Source organism: Periophthalmus magnuspinnatus, chromosome 22 (genome assembly GCF_009829125.3).
Source record: "Periophthalmus magnuspinnatus isolate fPerMag1 chromosome 22, fPerMag1.2.pri, whole genome shotgun sequence".
NCBI classification, from domain to species: domain Eukaryota; kingdom Metazoa; phylum Chordata; class Actinopteri; order Gobiiformes; family Gobiidae; genus Periophthalmus; species Periophthalmus magnuspinnatus.
The window spans coordinates 19,319,424-19,340,048 of NC_047147.1; the positions used below are offsets into that span (position 1 = coordinate 19,319,424).

At 40.1% G+C, this 20,625-nt stretch overlaps 1 protein-coding gene across 1 annotated transcript in view; it reads right to left on the minus strand.

Moving 5' to 3' along the window:
* LOC117390379 (tyrosine-protein kinase fyna) overlaps positions 1 to 19,829 on the minus strand; it is a 42,275-nt gene extending 22,446 nt beyond the window's left edge. The window contains exons 1-2 of the mRNA XM_033988103.2: positions 19,649 to 19,829; positions 3,248 to 3,504 (exon numbers count right to left, since the gene is read on the minus strand). Of these exons, the coding sequence (XP_033843994.1) occupies positions 3,248 to 3,494 (247 nt within the window). The 5' untranslated portion in view covers positions 3,495 to 3,504; positions 19,649 to 19,829. The remainder of the gene's footprint in view (positions 1 to 3,247; positions 3,505 to 19,648) is intronic.
* Positions 19,830 to 20,625: the final 796 nt, after the last annotated feature.

The window sequence follows — 20,625 nt, forward strand, 5'->3', positions numbered from 1 at the left end:
CTTGTGGATTATTATAATTTAGACATTACTGGTCTAAAAATGATTTAAAATAACTAAGTATGCTGACTGAGTTGAACTGTATGGGGGGTTAGGGGAAAACTGGACATTTCAGAGCAATGACGTCTTGAATACAGGAGAATAGAGATTACTCAGACATGCATGAATCACTCTTAATACAACTTCGGGTGAGAAAATGAGAAGGCCAAACAGTTATAGCATGGTTAAAAGCTCTTAAATGTTTATTTTGAAGAATATGTTCCCTTTAAAATAATGCAAGTGACTGCAACTAAAGTTACCAAGGACTACTGCTATTACTACTACAAATGCATGACAAATACTAGTTAAGCACAACGGCAACTACGACTATACTACAGCAATGACTACTATTACTGCAACTATCACTACTCTTTAGTTACTACTACTTTTACAACTACCACTACAATACAAAACTACTTCAGTACAAATATTATTCAATTATGATTTTATTTTCTTCCAATATCTCTAAGTATACGTGAAAGAACAAAACTGCATCAGGTAAGTTGGTCAAAACTGCCCGATATTAAATGAACATTGAAAATCCAAGCCACTGCATGAACCAAAAGCCTATTATTATGAGCGTCTTGTAAGAATGCAGTGGGCTCCATCAGTACACCATTATATGCAGAGTGACTATAGTTAAAAGAAGCTAGCATTTTATTGCCTTGTTTGTAATAGGAGCCACATTCCCCCAGGGGCTCCTAGTCTGGAGTGGTTCAAATGTTTTCGGTTTGGAGTCCGCAGTCAAATTACAGAGCATTGTTAGCTTCTAAACAAACTGTAGTGTGATTTGAGTCCAGTAAACACAAGACAATAGCATAAAGTAAACCTAGAATTCTGTATTTAGCCAAGTACATTCCGACCGGTGGGGAGAGGAGGAATAAACATATGGGCTATAAGTTATTCATATGTCTTGTGCAGTGCAGGCTAATACGGATGGAACCGTAGTCTGGATATATAAACAAACATAGCTATCTACTACTACTGTCAGTCTCGTTATTTTGATCATAAAATGTTCATCTTAACCCGCTGAGGTTTTTATTTCTCTATTTTGAACATTAATGAACATTAACAACCAACAAATCTGGCACGTTTTTTTCTATGAGGTTGTTCCTGTTGGCGTTAGCAACAGATTGATTGACAGCCTTGTTCCTATGTGCCAGCAGTGTGGGCGGGAGGGGGCGTGTACCTTCAACAGCCTCGCTCCTGATTGGCTCTTTAGTTTCAACAAAATAAAAAGATAAAAATTGAGATGAGGCGCTCGTGTGTGTTTTTGAATAGTCCATCTGTGTCCCTGCAGTTATGAAGTAAACATAATAAATTAATAAATATAGATCTTACTGGTAACTATTGTGATGCTGTAATGTTTATGTTATAATTTGGTGTTTTGGTTCAAGACGATTATCCAACCAGAAAGCACAATGAGCCTCATATGAGAATCATTTGGGTTACAAGTTTCGATGCTGAAATTCAGCTGGTTTAAACCTAAAATGACTCTCTCTGATCTGAATCATCACAATTTAAACCCCAGCACCTGCAGCCAATCGTTAAGGTTCTGAGCTTTCACACGAGGCATGATCTGTCCTTATACTGAGAAAAAGAAAAAAACTGGCAACGCATGTTCAGTTGTGATTGTAATACCTTTTTACAACTGTAAGAGCGCAGGCCACAGTTCCTATTTACAAAGTTTTAACATCTTGTCAATTATTGCTGCCATCTTTACATCATTCCACTGTGAAAAGAGCCTGTCGAAACCAATCAGAAATACCCACAGACCTGCCAGATTTTAAACAGAGATTTCCAAAGGTCAGCATTTTTGTACCGGCACTATTTTACATTGTAAGTCTATAAAAAAGTCCAGTGCCTACTCTCTGACTGCTTTGACTGACTACCTGTGGTCAAAACTGCTGCTAGTCGCGTTTTTCAGAAGTCAGTATGCAACCTTAAGAACCGCACAATAGAAAATGATTTCAGTTCAAACTAATCATTTTCCTTACATAAATAGTAGCTCAAAATGTCACTAAAACAGCAGTTGCCATGGTTTTATTTCTACGGGTGCCCAGACTTGACAATCTACACAGTGCTGGTGGAGAGTCATAACGTTTTATATTGGAGCTTGTACTCAGAATATTATGAGAAAAGCAGGTACATTTATTACAGTGTCAGAAATTAATGGGTTTTGTGACCTCATCAGAGAGTGACCTCGTTCCATAGACTCTTCTCACTGTAATAACTGTCTGCGGGCGCTGCTGCGTGGAATCGCAATCTGCTATTTCTCCACCAGATGATGCCAAAAACTACACCCAATGTTTGTTTAGGAAGTGAAAAAAGTCAAGTCAAACAATTTATAAATCACCTGACTTATGATATATTCTATCTAGGGCTTAAAAATCAACATGAACCGTTGCCAGTAGTAGTAAACTACACCCTGATACCTTTGCCACAAGCCTGGTGTGAGAGGTGTCTTGCTAAGAGACAGAGAGAGTTTTGCAGCTGGATCATATTCAAACCGGCTACCTCCCAGTTGGTTGGCAAGCACTTAACTCACTGCACCACAAATTGATTTAGTAAGCTGTATTTTAGATAAGCAATAATGTACAGTTGCCAGAGACTTAACCTGCAGATAGTGGGCACATACAAGTTTTTCTTTTAGGTTTAAATCAATCTTAAATTCACAATTCTTACCATTTTAACATATTTAAAGGTTGTATATTACACAAAAGTGACTCTTGTGAGCTTTAAGCCATGTTATAATTTTGTTACATCATCAAAAACAGACCTGGAGTTGTGTTTTGTTTCATTCACACACGTTTGAGTAACCCTTTATTATTAGTCTGTCTGCATGTCCAAAGCTTAAAAATGCTCTGTTCCACCTTGTGATGTCATGAAGTGGTAGTTTTCAAGTTAACAGCTACATTTTATCTTTAATTCTGATTCCAGGGCTGAATTCATCAAAATGATTCTAGTGAAGGTGTATGGAGTCTAAAAACACATCAGAGCACTTCCTGTACTACCACATGATGACATCACAAGGTAGAACAGAGTGTTTTTTACTTGAGAGAAGAACTCAGCCTAAATGTGCAGTGTGTTAAACACGTGAATGAAACAAAACACAACTCCAGGTCTGTTTGTGATGACGAAACATCATTATAACACAGATCAGAAAACAGTGTAATATGGACCTTTTAACAAATCACAGAACCGCACTCACCTGTTCCTCCGCGGGACCGTAGCGTGCCGGACTGCGATGAGCTGTGGACCCCTCCGAACACGGTGACCCCCTGCGTGGCGGCGCTGTGGAAGTTGTTGTAGTTGGGGATGGTAGTGACGCCGAAGCCCGGGTAATGCTGAGGGGTGGGCTCCGAGCCATAGCGGTAGCCCGAGTTATGCGACAGGCTGGTCTCCCTGTCGTCCGTCAGTTTAGCTGCTTCCTTATCCTTACATTGGACACAGCCCATTCTCTACTGTCTGTAAGAGAAGAGGAGGAGAGAGGGAAGGAGATGGGTATTAGAAAGAGGAGGTAATCAGTTAAACTCCTCTGGGAAAAAGTGTAATTATTTCAGAGGGTCCGTTGAGATCTTTGGCACGATGGAATCTGGCTATTAAAGGGCCTGTATCTGATGTTTTTTCCATGTATTTGAGGCGCAGTACAACACTTGAGGTCAAAATGTGTCCACTGTGTGCTGTCCACATCTAATTATTACAATAATAGAGCATGTCTTCATGCCTTAAGTCACAGTGATTTGGCCCTTCCGCTTGAAACCATCCACACATTGTTTCAGGGCTGAGACGAAGGCATAGGGTGTGATTGAGAGACCAAAAACATACTCGGAGTTATGTTTTGGTTCATTCACACATGTATGAGTAACTAAACCTTGTGATGTCATGAAGTGGTAGTTTTGCAACAACCTTTTACCTTTTGTTCAGTAGAAACTAGCAATTCCAGATCTGCAATCATCCAAATGATTCTAGTGAAGATGTGTGGAGTTTAAAAACACAGTGGAGCACTTCCTTCCTGTATTACCACATGACATCATAAGGTGGAACAGAGCGTTTTCATCTTATGTCTGTTTTAAAACAATTCTTACATTACCATTTCAATCTCAACACACCTAAATATTTGTCCAAAAACACAATTTCCAGTTTGCTGATTCAACTTAAATATACACTCCACTTCACTGCCATATGTTTACAACATGGCAACCTTCTCATTTTTGTTTACTTTCATCCCACACACTCCCTCCCTGCTTTAAAACTATACTCTCACCAAAGTGGAGTTCAACCATAATGAGAAAACTCCAATTAAACCTTATAGAGCTAGTAAAACCACTGCACATTCCAGCTCTCTAGTCAGTTCAAGATGGCCGACGCTCCACTTGGGTAATTGGAAGCACACTTGTTTACACTGGTGGGACATGGGGGAGCCAGCAGAGACCCTGACCCACATAAAGACATATATGTACATTAATATCCATAGTAGTAGTAGTGGTAGTGGTAGTGGTAGCAGCAGGTGGTGCTTATGTGATTACTGTAAACACGATGCGAGGATGAGCAGTGGTCTGGATGGTTGGGTTCTGGATTACGGAAAAAGTCCCGGTTGAGCTCCCACCTCGTAAACAGGGGCACACTGTCTAGGAAAAATAGAAGTTGACCTATATAACTATACGATATAAGGTATACTGTGTAGAATAAACTACTTTTACTTACTAACTATTAAAGGTGCACTATGTAACTTTTCCAGTGGAGAATTCGCCATCTGCTTGTCTCCACAGTGCCTGGTGTTTTCCACAGTATGGCATTAAACCTTATATTTATTAAATGGCAGGTATTTTTTACTGCCAAAAGAAATACCTTAAAAAGCATGCAGTCTTACTGTAACTGCTCTCACTGATCTGATCTGTAACTTGGCTTAGAGCATCGCCTGCTTCCATGGACATAAAAAGATTTAATGCCATAATGTGGAATATTTTGGCAAAACAGTAACATCACTGAGGAGACAAGCAGGTGGCAGCAATTCCACCAACAAGTTACACGGTGCTATTTAAAGCATCAGTACATACGTTTTTAGTCAAACGATAGATAGATACTATGTTTTGTTTTTTGATTTTTTTTCATTTTGGATGTTTTTATTGGACTGGAAAACGTGTACTTATACAAACAGGCTGTGAGAAGGCTTGCATCTCCACAAACCTAACTCTTCTTTCCATGTAAATGTTGTTCCTGTAACTACAATATTCCACAGCATGGCATAAAACTTATCTAGCTTCATGGAGAAAGTCCCGAAGTATGGTTTTAACTTCATATTTCCATGGAATCAGGCTATGTCCCAACTCTTTAGCACATTCTGGTGCTTTTAATCTCTCATAATGCATCATGTCAAGGTGTTTTGGTTGATTTACTTTGGAAATATTGGCCTTGATATTTCCTGTAGTTGCATGTTTTGATTTTAGCTCCGTAATACAGGTCTCTCACCGTCTAGTTCTATTCACAACAAAACCGAAAAGACAAAATAAACATTGTGGAGGGCATTCGCGTTTTTTTCAAAGAGAGATTCCTGGAAAACCACTGAAGGCGTTTTGAACTGAGAGCATTCTGTGTGGAGCTGTCCATATGACCCACTTCCATGTGATCATTTTGCCAACACTCAGGGCCGTTTGTGAGGTCCCTATGCAGTTTCTTGGTTCAAATGTATGGTACTATATTTAGACTAGGCCATAACTAAAGCAGGACTAGGACAGAATCATATCAAGTCATGAGAACCATACCAGGATGGAACCAGGACCAGGATTAAACTAGGATTTAAGGACATAACCCGGAACTAAACTTGAACTAGACCAAGACTAAACTGGGATTAGAAGAGTATCAAGCCAAGAGATAACGATAAAATTTAACCCAGAATTAAACCTGGAATCACTAGACTATGGCTAAACTAGGATTAGATTGGGACTAAACCAGTTCTACCTCGGGACTATACCAGCAATAAACCAGGACCAAACAAACCACCAAAACTGGAACTTTTTAGAACAGTATCAAACAAGTCTAGGTCTACACTGAGAGATGATTATAGATCGGGATTAAACCAGGATTAAACCAGTATCAAACCAAGTCTACACCAGGATTAAACTGAACCAAACAAACCACAACAGAAATGGGACTAAACTACAGTCGGACTTAACCCGGAACTAAACCTGGACGGGACCATGGGCATCTCTTGAGGTCAAAATAAGTCTGCTGTGTCCTTTTTTGCATCTGACTTGAAAGTGTTTTATTGTCCAATACAGAGGAAGTGCACATTTAGCATGCTAGCTGTTTTTAGCATTACTGTGACAAGGTGGATAATTAGGATGCTCGGGATGCATAAGGTAAGTGAGGAATAACTTTGGACCACTGCAGTTTGTTTTTTTGTGAAGCGACTTCCATATAATCTAACCAAATATATGTACAAAGCTGAAAATGTCACTTTTGGAGCAACCCCCAGTGCAGAACTTGATTACGCCCGGAAACAGTACTACCAACACTTCAAAAACTTCTAACACTAAAGCTGTAGTCCACCGCGATGTGGTCCATAACTCATCAAAATGACAAGTCGCCCTTTAATTCACTACAAAAAAAACTTCAGAGGAATCGGTGCTTCGTTAGGCTACTCCGGTACGAGCCTGAGGGACAGTTGTTAGCGGTCAGGGGCAGAGCTGGTTTACGAGAGCATAGAGAGAGAGAGAGAAAGTACTACCAGATGTGAGAGACCGGTCTGCTAAAGGAAGAACCGGAGACACAGGAGGGGCTGGTGGAGGTCAGATGCAACATATGGGGAAGGATATAGCCAGGAAAGATGGGGTATGCTACGGTTGCAGCTAATGCTAACAGCTAATTTTAGTAGTCGACTTAGGGCTGAGCAATATGGGGGAAAAAATGTAGCTTGATTTCTTTCCTCATGTTGATGCTAAATGGTCACAGACACATGTTTATATAGCACTTTTCCACCTTCAAAGCGCTTCAAACAGGCATTAGAGGTGAGGTGGGTTAAGTGTCTTGCCCAAGGACACAACGGCAGTATTCATTTGCAGGAGTTGGAATTGCACCGCCAATCTGTGGGCAAACCAGCAATGATATTTATGTTGAGAGCGGGATTCGAACCGCCGACCTTCGGATCAGTGGACGAACACGCTACCAACTGAGCTACTGTCGCCCCATTGTTCTCAATTTCCGATTAGATTTTATTTAGTCTTTTGAAAAACAAAATTAAAATGGATCTTATTATTGATTTAACACAAAAAACAAATCTTTTCCTCCAAAGTCTGACAGAAGATTGGCTCTAAATTCCCCAATTAAAACCCCCATCCATATCATTGATGATCAGACATGACTGATTCACAATCTCTTGATTAAATACCCAGCCCTGAGTCCACTAGTCAGCTGTTCATTTTCAATTAATCGATTAGTCAAACAAAACTGTAACAAAATCTCACAGCACTGCGGCGCCCACTGCTCCTGACAGGTCGCACCAGCGGCAAACAACAATGGGTCAAATGCAGAGGACATATTTCCCAAAGAGGTCCATAAAGTGTACCTTAAAGAGGAGGTATTACGCAAAAATCGATGTTTTGAGCGTTCTACCATGTTGTAATGTTGTTCCCTCATCAAAAACATGCATAAAGAGGTTTTAAATGTCATCCATGCATGATTAAGTATTTTTGGCCTTAATTGAACTCTCCTTACAGTTTGCAGTATGTTTCTGTGCAATGCTCCGCCCACAAGCCTACATCACACACGCTTCCACGCAACAATTCTCCATAAATTTACAAAAACATGAAACAAAACTGTCCACAACATGACAAACCTGATGCGATGTACAGTAGTTTCATTAGCGGGATGTGCGCTGATTGTGTTGTGATAGCGAGTGACTTCATGCGGGGAGCAAAGGAAGGCGAGACTCAGAATGTCAAAAACGAAAGTGATGTTAATACGTCATTTTCTGCAAACATAGCATTTTGAAAACAATCAAAGGAAACAGGGTGATCTAAATACAGTTAGCAGTTAATACCCCATAGAAGTAAAATACCTTTCCACTTTTACACACAGTGGCCTCATTTTGACCCTAAGAGCTTATTGCATGAACATCCAGTATAGACATTTTAAACATTTACGGTAGGTTTGAGTTGTAGTTGTAGAAAAGTAAACAAAATCTGTGCCACTGCTCGCTCACTGCTTCACCCCATGTGCAGCATCTTTTCACAGGCTGTACTTTCCATCCTACTTTGCAACGTACTTCACATATTCAGTGTAGGAGTGAGGGTTCCTCCGCAACTTCAAAATTCGCTAGACAGTAGCCCTTTCACGCTGAATACTATATCCACTTATAGTTCAGTACATGACAGATGGAACAATCATTTTTGGGGGTCCATTTTCATTGAACTAGTAGGGAACTTTTTGTTTTAGCTGTAGAGGGTTAAATAAAGAACTTCTACGGTTTACACATACGATCTTCATTCTGCTATGTATGTATTTTTGTATTTAGAATAGTTGTTTCAGGATACATCTACTTTAAGGTTATTGTGTCAGTTGTGTTAGTTTCAGTATTATTGTTTATCATGTTATCATGACAGTCCAACTTTTTTTTTTCTTTTTACAATTTTGGGATCAATGTATCAAGCCTACAATAAAAACTATATACAGAGTGTCCATGAAGTCTCTTTATAATTAAAAATAAAAATACAAATGAAATTGATAAGATACATTAATTCGATTTGTTCTATTGTACTCAGTGGCTATAGAAGTTTTTAATCACGTTGCATTTTTGTACGTCAGGCATCCTGTTGATTAAAGAGTTAAAGTGTACTTTTGAATGAACCCCTAAGAAATGGCACAATGTGTATCATGGTTTGAGACAAAATCGGATATGCAGACTCAAAGAAATTACAAAACAAAGTATGGAAGACAGGGACAGTGTTAGAATGAGAATGAGAAGTGGGCCCAGAATATCTGATGCGCCCATGAGGACGTGTATTAAATGAGGTTTAACAAGTCTGATTAAGATATTTTATCAATGGCTTTGTAAAAATTTTTGTAATTGTAAAAAACACTTTATGGACACCCTGTATATTTCTTTAAATCTAAAAAGTGCAAGCCCTCATTTTTTTATTTTTTTTTTTAGATTTCTTGATTTGGTGCCAAGGTGAACTCCTACTCACTACTTTCCATTCAAGTACAAACAACTTTTTAAATGAATCATCTCCTGCGTCAAAACCCACTGTCAAATCTATAACATTAATACAATTTGGAGGAGGGTTGCCAAAAGTATCAAAAATCAGATGCTAATCGATACAAAAACTAGTATCGAATCAAGAAACTCTTTTGAGCAGGTATCGATACTAAAAAAGTCATATTAACTGGACAGAAATGAACCTTTCCTGAATATCTTTAGAATGATCTTGAGCTGTAACAGAACAAATATAAGAAACATAGACTAGTATACGCCCATGGACCAATATGGAACCTACCATTCTAATGTTTTTTATTATCATTGTGGTATCGGAATCGGTATCGAGTCAATTCCTCAGTATCAAAATCAAGCTTGAAATCTTAGTATTTTGACAACACTATTCTGACATGCCTATAATTCACATACTGATTACGTAGCAAAATTTCAACTAAGTCTCAAACACTACAACTCTCCATCAGACAAAGACAGAAGCAGACTGTGTATCGTGTGTGGGCGGGACACGCAGTTATAAGGTCAAACTTCCTCCCGACGCCAGCTTCCTATTGGCTGTTCGAATCAAGTGACCCGTCCTCTCTCCTCTCCTCCGCTCTTAGCCTGCAGACACATCCCCCCTGTGTGGCCTTTTCACAAGGATGGATGGGGTCATAACATTTAATATTTAACACAAAAACCTCATTACTGAAATATAGATCAACGTCATCTTCAGGCTTCAGTGTCAGAAAATGAGTTAAATATGTTTCTTTCTAAATAAATAGTAAACGGTCGTGCTTTTATACAGCGCTTTTGGACATTGAAGGCACTCAAAGCACTTTATGTCAAGAAACCACTCACCCATTCACACACATTCATACACAAATGTACGAAGACACCGGGGGCGAGGTGGGTCAAGAGTCTCTCGCACGGACACAATGACCGCATTCATCTGTGGAAGCCGGAATCGCACCGCCAACCTGTGACCGCTTGATCAGTGATGTTTACGTCAAGAGCGGGATTCGAACCGCCAACCTTTGGATCAGTCAGTGGACCAACACTCTAACAAACTAGGCTGTCTTTAAAATGAAGGTGGAGGGCAGGTCAGAATCCTACGGTAGAATTTGCTGGTTAAAGTAACAGCATGTAACCTGCTATAACCATTTTTATTGCTCAAAAACACCTTGAAAAACACGTGTGCTAAAGAAAGAAACAACTACAATGACCATGATCCTTTGCTAGTTTTCAGTTCAGACAACATGAACACAACAGCACTAAAAGCTTAACTGGGAAAGTGGCATTTCAAATTACATAAAAATTTAATGAGATAACTTGTTAAAAAATATATTGCTACATTGCTGCAACTTACATTTTTAAATTGTTCAGTTAAGTGATATTAGAATAGCATGAAGTATCCATCTGACTATAGAACAGGCTGTAGTTAATCTGTGAGCAATTCAAAGTGAAGTGTTAATGATGACGTATGGGCCAGTGCTAATCATGTGGCTAACATAAAGCACTCACTGCAATCAATAGTCAGCGGGAGACAGAGAGGCAGAACAGAAGCAGGACAGGAGCGGGACAGGAGCGGGACAGGAGCGGGACAGGAGCGGGACAGGAGCGGGACAGGAGTGGGACAGGAGCGGGACAGGAGCAGGACAGGAGCAGGAGAAGAGCAGCATAGGAGCAGGACAGGAGCGGGACAGGAGCAAGGGTTTGTGTATACAGCAAGAGACGAGGGAAAGGAGACGAACTGGACAGGAGTAGGACAGCGGCAGGACAGGGCATGGAGAGTGGATGAACAGGGGCAGGGGGTGGACAGGAGCAGGACAGGCAAAGGGCAGGTGCAGGAAAAAGGCGCTTCAGGGTTAGAAGAGGGGCTGGCCTGGAGCTGAGAGGGGGCTGGACAGGAGCGGAACTGGTGCAGGACAGAAATTGGACAGGGGCTGGAGTATGGCAGGTGACAGGACAGGGGTTGGATAGGGCCTGGGGTAGGACAGGAGCAGGACAGTTGCGGGACAGGAGTGAGACAGGACCAGCCTGTGGATCTGACTGTAGCGTGCTGTCCTAATCCAACACTACACTAATCTGACCATAATTAGAGCCCACTTAATCAACATCACTTTTACTAATCCAGATGCCATTTCATTAGAAGAGAAATTAATATGTTGCCATGGCTTTGGTCTGAGTAAACAGCATTCAACTAAATTATTATTATGAAAGGACAAACGTTATAGCAGCTGTAATGCCGCCATCTGCCAAAAATCTCAAACGGAGTTCTGTCTGAAGAAGGACTAGTTCAGGGCCATGGCAATTTCTTATTAACCACAGCTAAACTAGGACTTTTAATTAGTGGTATTTAAAATGTCAATATGGAACCTTTTTTTTCCCAAGGATTTGATATTGCCTGACCTGAAATGTTCCACAGTATGGCATTAAACATATCTATCTCAATGGAGCCAAGCAGGCGGCACCACAATGTCAAGTTACAGATCAGATCTATGGGGAGATGAACCCGCTGACAGTAAGAAGTATGTTTTTCAAGGTATTCTGAGCAATAGAAACAACAGTTATACGATGAATGCAAAATAGATATGTTTAATGCCATACTGTGGAACATTTTATACTGGAGGTGGAGTATACACAATAGAAATGGTTTGCATTTTAATGCAAAAATGTTGAAAATCACATTCTATTGTCTAAATAAAGACTGTTTTTTATCACTGTGGTATCGGAATCGGTATTGAGTCTATTCTTTAGTATCAAAATAGAGTTTGAATCAACACAAAACTGCATCTCACTTTTTTTTTTACTTTCAATTTGATTTAAGTAACATGGGCACAGTGAAGTGATCCAGTCATAAAGAGGATGTAGTCCACACAAATTCACAGAAGTGGTTCCTGCCAATGGACTAAACCATTTTCATTTCATGTATTTCTATCCGTATGTTGACAACATTCACACGTTTTTCCGGTTCTTTTAAATTCCCCATTGAATCTGGCCAGCATAAATCAATAGCACATCTCCACATAGCCACAAACCACTGTTTAGCATGTGATCTTTAGCTAACACAGGGCCTCCTCATGGGACCGGGCCCAGTGACGCACCCCTCCCTCGCTCCTCCTACACAGCCTCAATGTACAATGACCCAGTCCAACCTCAGAATATCAATCCGCAATCATTATTTGAGTATTTAAGGACAAGCCTTTTCTGTGTTTGCATATTCTGCCTGTGTCTGGGCAGGTTTCCTTAAAAGGGGGGTATTAGTTCTCTGCACTGGCTTCCTGTGGCTTAGAGAATAGACTTTGCCTGTGAACAAGTCTCTCCACAGTACATCTCCCACATGTTAGTGCCATATGACCAATGTCACACTCTGAGGACTTCAGGGACCGGCCTCCTGCTGTAGTCCTGGTTTAGTCCTAGTTTAGTCCTGATTTAGTCCCGGCCTCCTGCTGGTGCCCAGAGTCAAGACTAAGCATGAGGAGTCAGTGTTTCAGTTTCATGCAGCTAAAACCTGGTCTTCCTGAAGATGTGAGACAGGCCTCTACTTTGACAATGTTTAAATCCAGGCTCCAATCGGTTCTGTTTGTTTTCATTTGTTTGTATTGTGATTTTAATGTCTTTCTTAATTTGTAAAGCACTTTGTATAGCACAACAAAGTACACAAAGTAATTCAAACAAACTTGCCTTGCCTTGCCATTATGCAAAATCGACTTTTTGGAGCTTTCTACCATGTTCTAACATTGTTCCCTCGTCAAAAACATGTCTGAAGAGGTTTAAAATGTCATTCATGCATCTTTGAGTAATCTAGCGATCTCTCTGTCTGAACCCCCTTTAACAGTTAACAGTACCGTGTGATAGCGCTCTGAAGGCGGGGTGACTTAGCGCGGGGAGCAGAGGGAGGAAGGCTTGGCATCAAAAACAAAAGTGAAACTTATTAAACATGTTAATACATTGTTTTCAGCGAATATAGCATTTTCAAAACAATAAAAGGTAACACGGTGATCTAAATATGTGTTGGCACTTAATACCCCATAAAAGTAAAACACCCTTGTTTAAGGTGCTCCAGCTAGCACTTTCACCTCACTGTGAGAAAGAAGGTACCGAGTTTGACTCCCTGGCCGCCCAGATCTTTCTGTGTGGAGTTTGCATGTTCTCCCTGTGTCTGGGTGGGTTTCCTCTGGGTTCCTCCATCAACCCAAAACATTGCACAACAGGTACAACCCTCCAGCTAATGTAGTCCTGATCAAGACTAGCTCAAGACCTGGAGATGGGCCTGTCGGTGCTGCACTGCGACACCCACTGCTCCAGGTTGTCCCAGTGGCATTGAAGGATGGGTCAAATGCAGAGGATGAAGTTCCCTATGAGTTCGGACATGTGAAGTAGAGAAGAGCAGTAGTAGAAGTTGTAGTAGTACTAGTTTGGAAAAAATACATAATTGCAATTTTTTTAAGCTACGCAATTACTATTAGATTTACAATTTAGGTTAATTTGGGTTAGGAAAGTTGACAAAAAATACTGGAATATAAAACATAAAACAGAAACTAATGAAAAAAAAGTGTACAACTATATGCAATTTAATATTTTTTCATGCTCATGCCATTTCAAATTTGGAATCTGAATATTAAAATAGCTTACATATTAGCTATCTAATCGTAATCTTGTCCGTTTCACCTCCTCCTGCGTGTTCACCCCTCCCTCGCTCTCACCATACTCGGGATAGTTACAATATTTGCTTGTGTGGAACAATTGAGTGCATTGAGTGTATAAGGCAGATACAATGGAAACACAGAATCTCTCGGTGCACAAAGAGTCAGTGTGTGGCCATTCAAAGTGCTGCCTCGCTGACACTACACATATATGTGTTACATCACTCCTCCTGCGTGTAGGCCTGTCACCATAACATGTTTTGAAGTTCGATAAATCGCGGAAGAAAATATAGACGATAAACGATAATATTGAAACTCATTTATGCCACTGACACAAAAATGCTAAAGTAAAATTATCCCAAACAATAATGTTCTAAACGATATGGTTAAAACACATGAGCTGCAATAAATAAACAGCACAATGAAACGCTTTAGTAGTTCGTCTGTATCTATTTACTCAACTTTCTACAAATCAAATCTAATAGTAGAACAGAAAAAATAACAAAAAATTCCTGACTATAACTAAGAAAAAGCCCCGTGATATATATTGACCACTACAAATAATTGAATCTTTTTTTCTCCATTATAATTAGCTTAATTTCACAGCCCGAATTTGAATTTTTTATAATTTCACCAAAATATAAAAATACAAACACAATTTACAGTACAGATTTTTTAACATCTGGTTTGGAAAAAGCTCATTGCATTGTAGGTAGGATTGTCAAAAGTATCAAAAACCAGATACTAATCGATACTAGGACTAGTATCAAAGCTAGATACTCATTTAAACCGTTCCTGAACAAGTATACGACCACATAGACTAGTATCAACAACAAAAAACATGGCATGCAGAGGGATAAAGCAAACCTAAAGAGGCAAAAGGAATTTTCAACTCTAATTCTTACGTAAACCTGTCTGAAAACTTAAATTTCACACATACGGCAACACAAAAACACAGCAGTCGTTTACACTCCACTACCAGCTTCATGCAACTGCTTATCTAACAAGTCTATTCCTCAGTATCGAAAATCCAGTTTGAAATTGTAGTACGTTGACAGAAAACACTATCTTTAACTCCAAAAAGTGAAAAAAGGCAAATCTAAGAGTAAGGTCCCGTGCATTACACTTGTACGTCTATATCGTTCTTTCTATTCTGTCTACTCAATGTTTAAATCTGGCTTTTTCCAGCTTTTCTGCCAACTGGGCCAATGGTCGGGTTAATAATCTCTGGAAATGATGACGTGGGCTGCCTGCAAAAGACTTCAAATTCTGAGAAAAGTATATACACACATGAGCTATACCAGGAACACATAACTGAAATATCTGCGATTACTACGGTGCGTTACGGGGCTTTAAGTGCATATGGCAGGTTTTCAGTTTTGACAAATTCTGACTTGGTTTGGTGGGATAGGACCTGTGGTAAATATTTATCATAGTTTTATATTAGTTAAGTGGCAGTTTGTGGGGAGAAAGGTTGAGAAGAAAAGTACTAAAATACAAGACGTAGTGCTGAGTTGACAATTTACGCAATTTACGGAAGGAAGTCGTTTTTCAGTTTAAACCTTGATTAAACAAAATGAAGGTTTTGCTATTTAGGATTTGTTTACATGATGGTTGCTAGGTGACAGTTATGAAATAGGTTGCGTTCACGTGGCCGTTTGTTGACCTGGTTTATGGTTAATATCTCTGTAATTACTGGGCTTATCCACATGAAACAAAAACTGGCACAAAGTTCATCGTCTTCTCCGCTGGCGTAAATCAGCAAAGGTGAAAGCATTTTTTTCACAGTAGCTTCAAAAAGTGGTGCCATACTCAACTCTAAAGACATGACTTAAAGCACGTTCAACTGACAACAATCACAAGTTTAATATGTCAAGTTTGTGGAGCCAATCCCCCAAAAATACCCACAATGAGAAGGTTCAACATTTGTGGATCATACGGTTGGATATTTCTTCCATAGAGTTAGATAGACCCCTGCCCTCCATCTGAAATTATGACATCGTTCAATTCTACAACGTGAATGCAATCTATTACCTTTACATATGCCATATCTGCTGCCAACCAGGAAGTAAGTACGTCAACAGTGGGCGTGTACCGGTGGTGGTGAAAACAGGGGTTGATTGACAATATGGCGTCTTGAAAATAAGCGATTAAAGACTGCACGAATCTAAATACAACTTCCGGAGGGCGCATGAGAAGGGGACTACAACATGGTCAACAGCTCTGAAAAGTAAATTTTGCAGAATACGTCTGATTTAAATATATTTACATTAATGAACTATGTTTTAGTCTAATGGGTGATTTAACCTGTCATATGCACTTTAAGACACAAAATGCAGTGTGCAGACAGGTGCAAGAAGCAGACAAGAGGCAGCAGTGGGTGTTGTGGTTCTGTGGTCGAAGACTTTATGCACCCAGGAAGAAAGAAGAGGCTTGCGAATGCCACTGCAAACCATAACTGCAAAATGTGACAAAGTAAACAGATACTAAAGCAGCAAAAGGAAAATAACACATCTGACTAATCAGCCGTTATTTTCTGATTAGTTTAACTGGTCATGTCTATGTCACATTAAGAGCTAAAGATAGGGCTTTTGAAGGTGCATTATGTAACTTTTCAAATGGATGGTCTGCTATGTGCTTATCCCTGAGGAAATGATATAGATATGTCTGTGATGTTCTACAGTATGACATATCTAACATCTCTCCATGGAGACCAGCACAACCAGGCCAAGTTACAGGTCAGATCTGTGAAGTTTTGTTTTTGTTTTTTTCAGGTAAACTCAACTCTGAGCCAGGACTAAACAAGAAGTGTCTATATTTGGTAGCTTTCCCTGTCTGCTACTTTCAGAATACTGGAAGAATCTTCACTTTTTAATTTAATTTAGTAATTTTATCTCTGCATTTATTTGTACTTAAAGGTATACCAGATACGCTGTACGTTTTACTGTCTTAAAAAAAATGTGAAAAACAGACTGGTTTGGTCCAAAGTTATTCCACAGTTACCTATGCCTTCTTAACATCCTAATGATTGACTACAATGAGTTTTATAAGCACGTTTCACAACTCTCAGAGGCTGGAGCGGAGTTTTGGTAGCACTAACAACAACTAGCATGCTAACAGTGCGCTTCCTCATTACAGGACAATAAAACGCTTTATAATTAAGTGCAGACAGAGTGCAGCAGAATTACTTTGACCTCAAAAGCTGCTATAAGACAATTGACTTCATATTCTATTGTCCCTGTCCATTTGCTACATGTTAAAACATTTAAAAGAACTGGGTTTTTAATGACAAGTCTGTTTTCAAACTGCACATATTCTGAATTCAGCAGAGATTACTGTATAATGTATCTGTATGTAACGCACGAGCATAAACCTGTCATCCATGTGTCCTAAATAATTCAGCATGGTAAAGAATAGGCCAAGACCTCTCTGTTCTCTTATGGGTGGGAATATATATATATATATATATATATATATATATATATATATATATATATATATATATATATATATATATATATATATATATATATATATATATATTGCTTATATCTGGATGCTAACTGCAAACTATTTCATGGAAAGTACATAATTCCATGGAAACAGAATGCTAAAACCACACTTTGGAACATTCTCCATGGTGGTAGATGTGCTTAATGCCATTTCTTTGAAGATTATAGTCAAAGGAAAAAACATTTCCATGGAAACAGGCAGGAGGAGGCCCACATGTCCACATTAAAAACATATTTTTATCTTACTCAGTTTTTTGTTGGCTAAAAAGTTACGTACTGTGGCTTTAAAGTCAATTTTTATCTCACAATTTTCTATAGGCTTAGTATGAACAGAACTATCACTTATTAATAGATTAGTAATTAAGTAAGATTAATCAAAATGGCACTCTTCCTACAGGAGGAAGTCTATAAGGGACCACAGCTTTATGTTATTTCTTAAATATAACAGTTTATCATTTGAAAATACCATATATTTCACATGTGTTTTTATTCTGTCTGATTACACAAATAGGATACTAAAACTATATCTGATATTATTACTACTATGACACTTAAAGTCACACACTGTAACTTTCTGGAGATGGCACATCACATACATACATACATACGTGCGTACGTACGTACGTACGTACGTACGTACATACATACATACATACATACATACATACATACATACATACATACATACATACATACATACATACATACATACATACATACATACATACATACATACATACATACATACATACATTATTCCATGGAAGTAGAACATTAAAACCATATTTTGGAATGTTCCTTGTGTAGATAGAAAAGTTCTATGCTATACAAGCCCACTAACAGTAATGTTAGTTTTTTTTTGTTGTTATTGTTTTTCAGACCAACAAAAAAAAAAAATCTAAATGAAAAAAACAACAACATGCTGCCATAGCGATTAAGAACTCAAACTAAATACTATATTGTCTGGATGGATAAGTCCTCAAGATAACTGGCACTGTGGCACTATGTAACTTTTCTGGTGGAGGACCTGCCTCTTCCTTGTCTCCATGGAGATCTCAAAGCTTAGCCTAGAATGTTTCACAGTATAGCATTAAACTTATCCATCGCCATGCTCAAAAGCAAGTGCCACAAGTTACAAATCAGATCTGTATGGAGGTGAGTAAAGCACACTCAAATACATGCCAGATAGATGAATGCCATACACTGTAACATTCCAGTCAAAGCAATAACATCTTCAGGGAGACAAGTGCCATACTGCACCTTTAATGACCAATTCTCTCCAAATATGTGTAGCTACTTTTTACTAGGCTATTTTTAGTGAGTACTACTACTGTTATTGGTTAGTACTACTTTGTAACTATATATATTGTATACTTTTGTCACTCTACCACACTGGAAAACAAAGAATATAAGCGTATAGAAGACTTCACAGCGTATGGAGAACCGGAGAACCATCACAACAACACCCGTGCGTCATGCGCCATGGCCTGTGCATCGACCCGGCGTGTGACAGCAGCAACAGCAGCAGCAACAGCAGTGTCCGTGCGCGTACAGGGGGACTAGAGTACGCACAAATCACATCAGGCCCGAGGGGGGGAAACGGCCACGAACTGCTCGCTTTTCATTCAAATAGAGCACGCATTACGCACGGCTATTGTCACAACGCACTCCCTTGCATGACTTAACCCGGGCCCGGAGTCCATCAGCGACGCTCAGTGTTGTCATAAGCCTGCATTGTCACCGGAGGATAGATGGATGGATGGATAGATGGATGGATGGAGTGGTGGCCTAACACCCAGCTCCCCGCATCCTCCATCCCCGACAAGATGGATGACTGCACTCCCGATCGTATCACGTAGCTCCCCGCAGCCCCGTTTCCACCAACAACACAACAGCTCCGGCGTCAATTCTCGTTAGATAAATCGACTTTGGGGGTTTACGTCGAGCCTCAACAGTCAATTCACTTCTGCGGCGCATTCGTCCCCGCTACTGCTGCTGCTGCTGCAACACTAGAGGCCCCTACAATCACTGCAAAACAGCTTCGCTACGGGCACCTCGCTCACTCCGCCGCTAGAGTCTGCGTTTCTGGGGTTAACGGGAGTACATGAGCGCGCACCCGGCGTAAAAGCGAAAAGAGAAACACAAGGCGAGCTGTAATGTGTTATTCATCTGTTTGTGTCGATAGAATGAGCGGCGCAGAACAGGGACAAGGCGGTGCATTCATTGAACAGAGTGTTTTTGGAAGAATTGTGCAGACTTACCGCAGCGAACTCAGACTAATCCATCGGAGTGTGCAGAGGGGCTTCGTGGCTCGGCTCTGGCGCTGTTTTTGTCTCCTCGGGGTAAGTTTTTTGGGCGTTCGGAGGCAGCAGAGGGACAGCCTTCCTGACGATCGGCTGCTGCTGTCGCGACCGTGCGTAAAGGCGATGACGGCGGAGTCACACGGCAAGCGCGCACCACACACCCCGAGCTGCTTCCGGTGACCTTTTCCACATGAACCAGTTTTATTGTCTCAAAGTCACTCGGACTCAGGAGCTCGCAGCTGTGGTGTGGGGAAAACGGAAATATGCACGAGGAAAGGGGTATATTATCAGCTCTTTTGGTCTGTAGAGTCGGTTTTTGGTAGTTATGGACTTAATTCTTAGGTCTGCCTCCCACAACTTTAACAAACTGATCACATGCAGCAGTGTAGGTCAAGGTCCTTCTAGGCAACTTTACTATATATTAATATGCACTTCTAGTTGATGATCCGCCATCTCCTTGTCTCCATGGTGATGCCATTGCCATTGTCATCCATCCATCCAGCCATCCATTTTCTTTCGCTTATGTGGGGCCGGGTCGCGGGGGCAGCAGTCTTAAGCAGGGGCTCTCAGACTTCCCTCACCTCAGACATGTCCTCCAGCTCCTCCAGTGGGACCCCAAAGCGAGACATATAGTCCCTCCATCCAGTGTGTCCTGGGGCCTCCTCCCATGGTGGGACATGCCTGGAACATCCCCCTAGGGATGCCATTGCCTTGCCTGGAGTATGACACAGTAGGACATTACCTATTATCAAGATATAATTTCAACATGTCAGATTTGATCCGCAATAAACTGTGTGGTTCAGTTCACAATTTTTTTGAGTTATTTAATTGTTTAGGGTTTTTTTTGTTTTGTTTTATTTACAAGTTTTGTTTTATTTACAAGTGAGAAAGGAACAAAGGAAAGGGAAATATGGGATGCAAAACAGAGGGTTGTC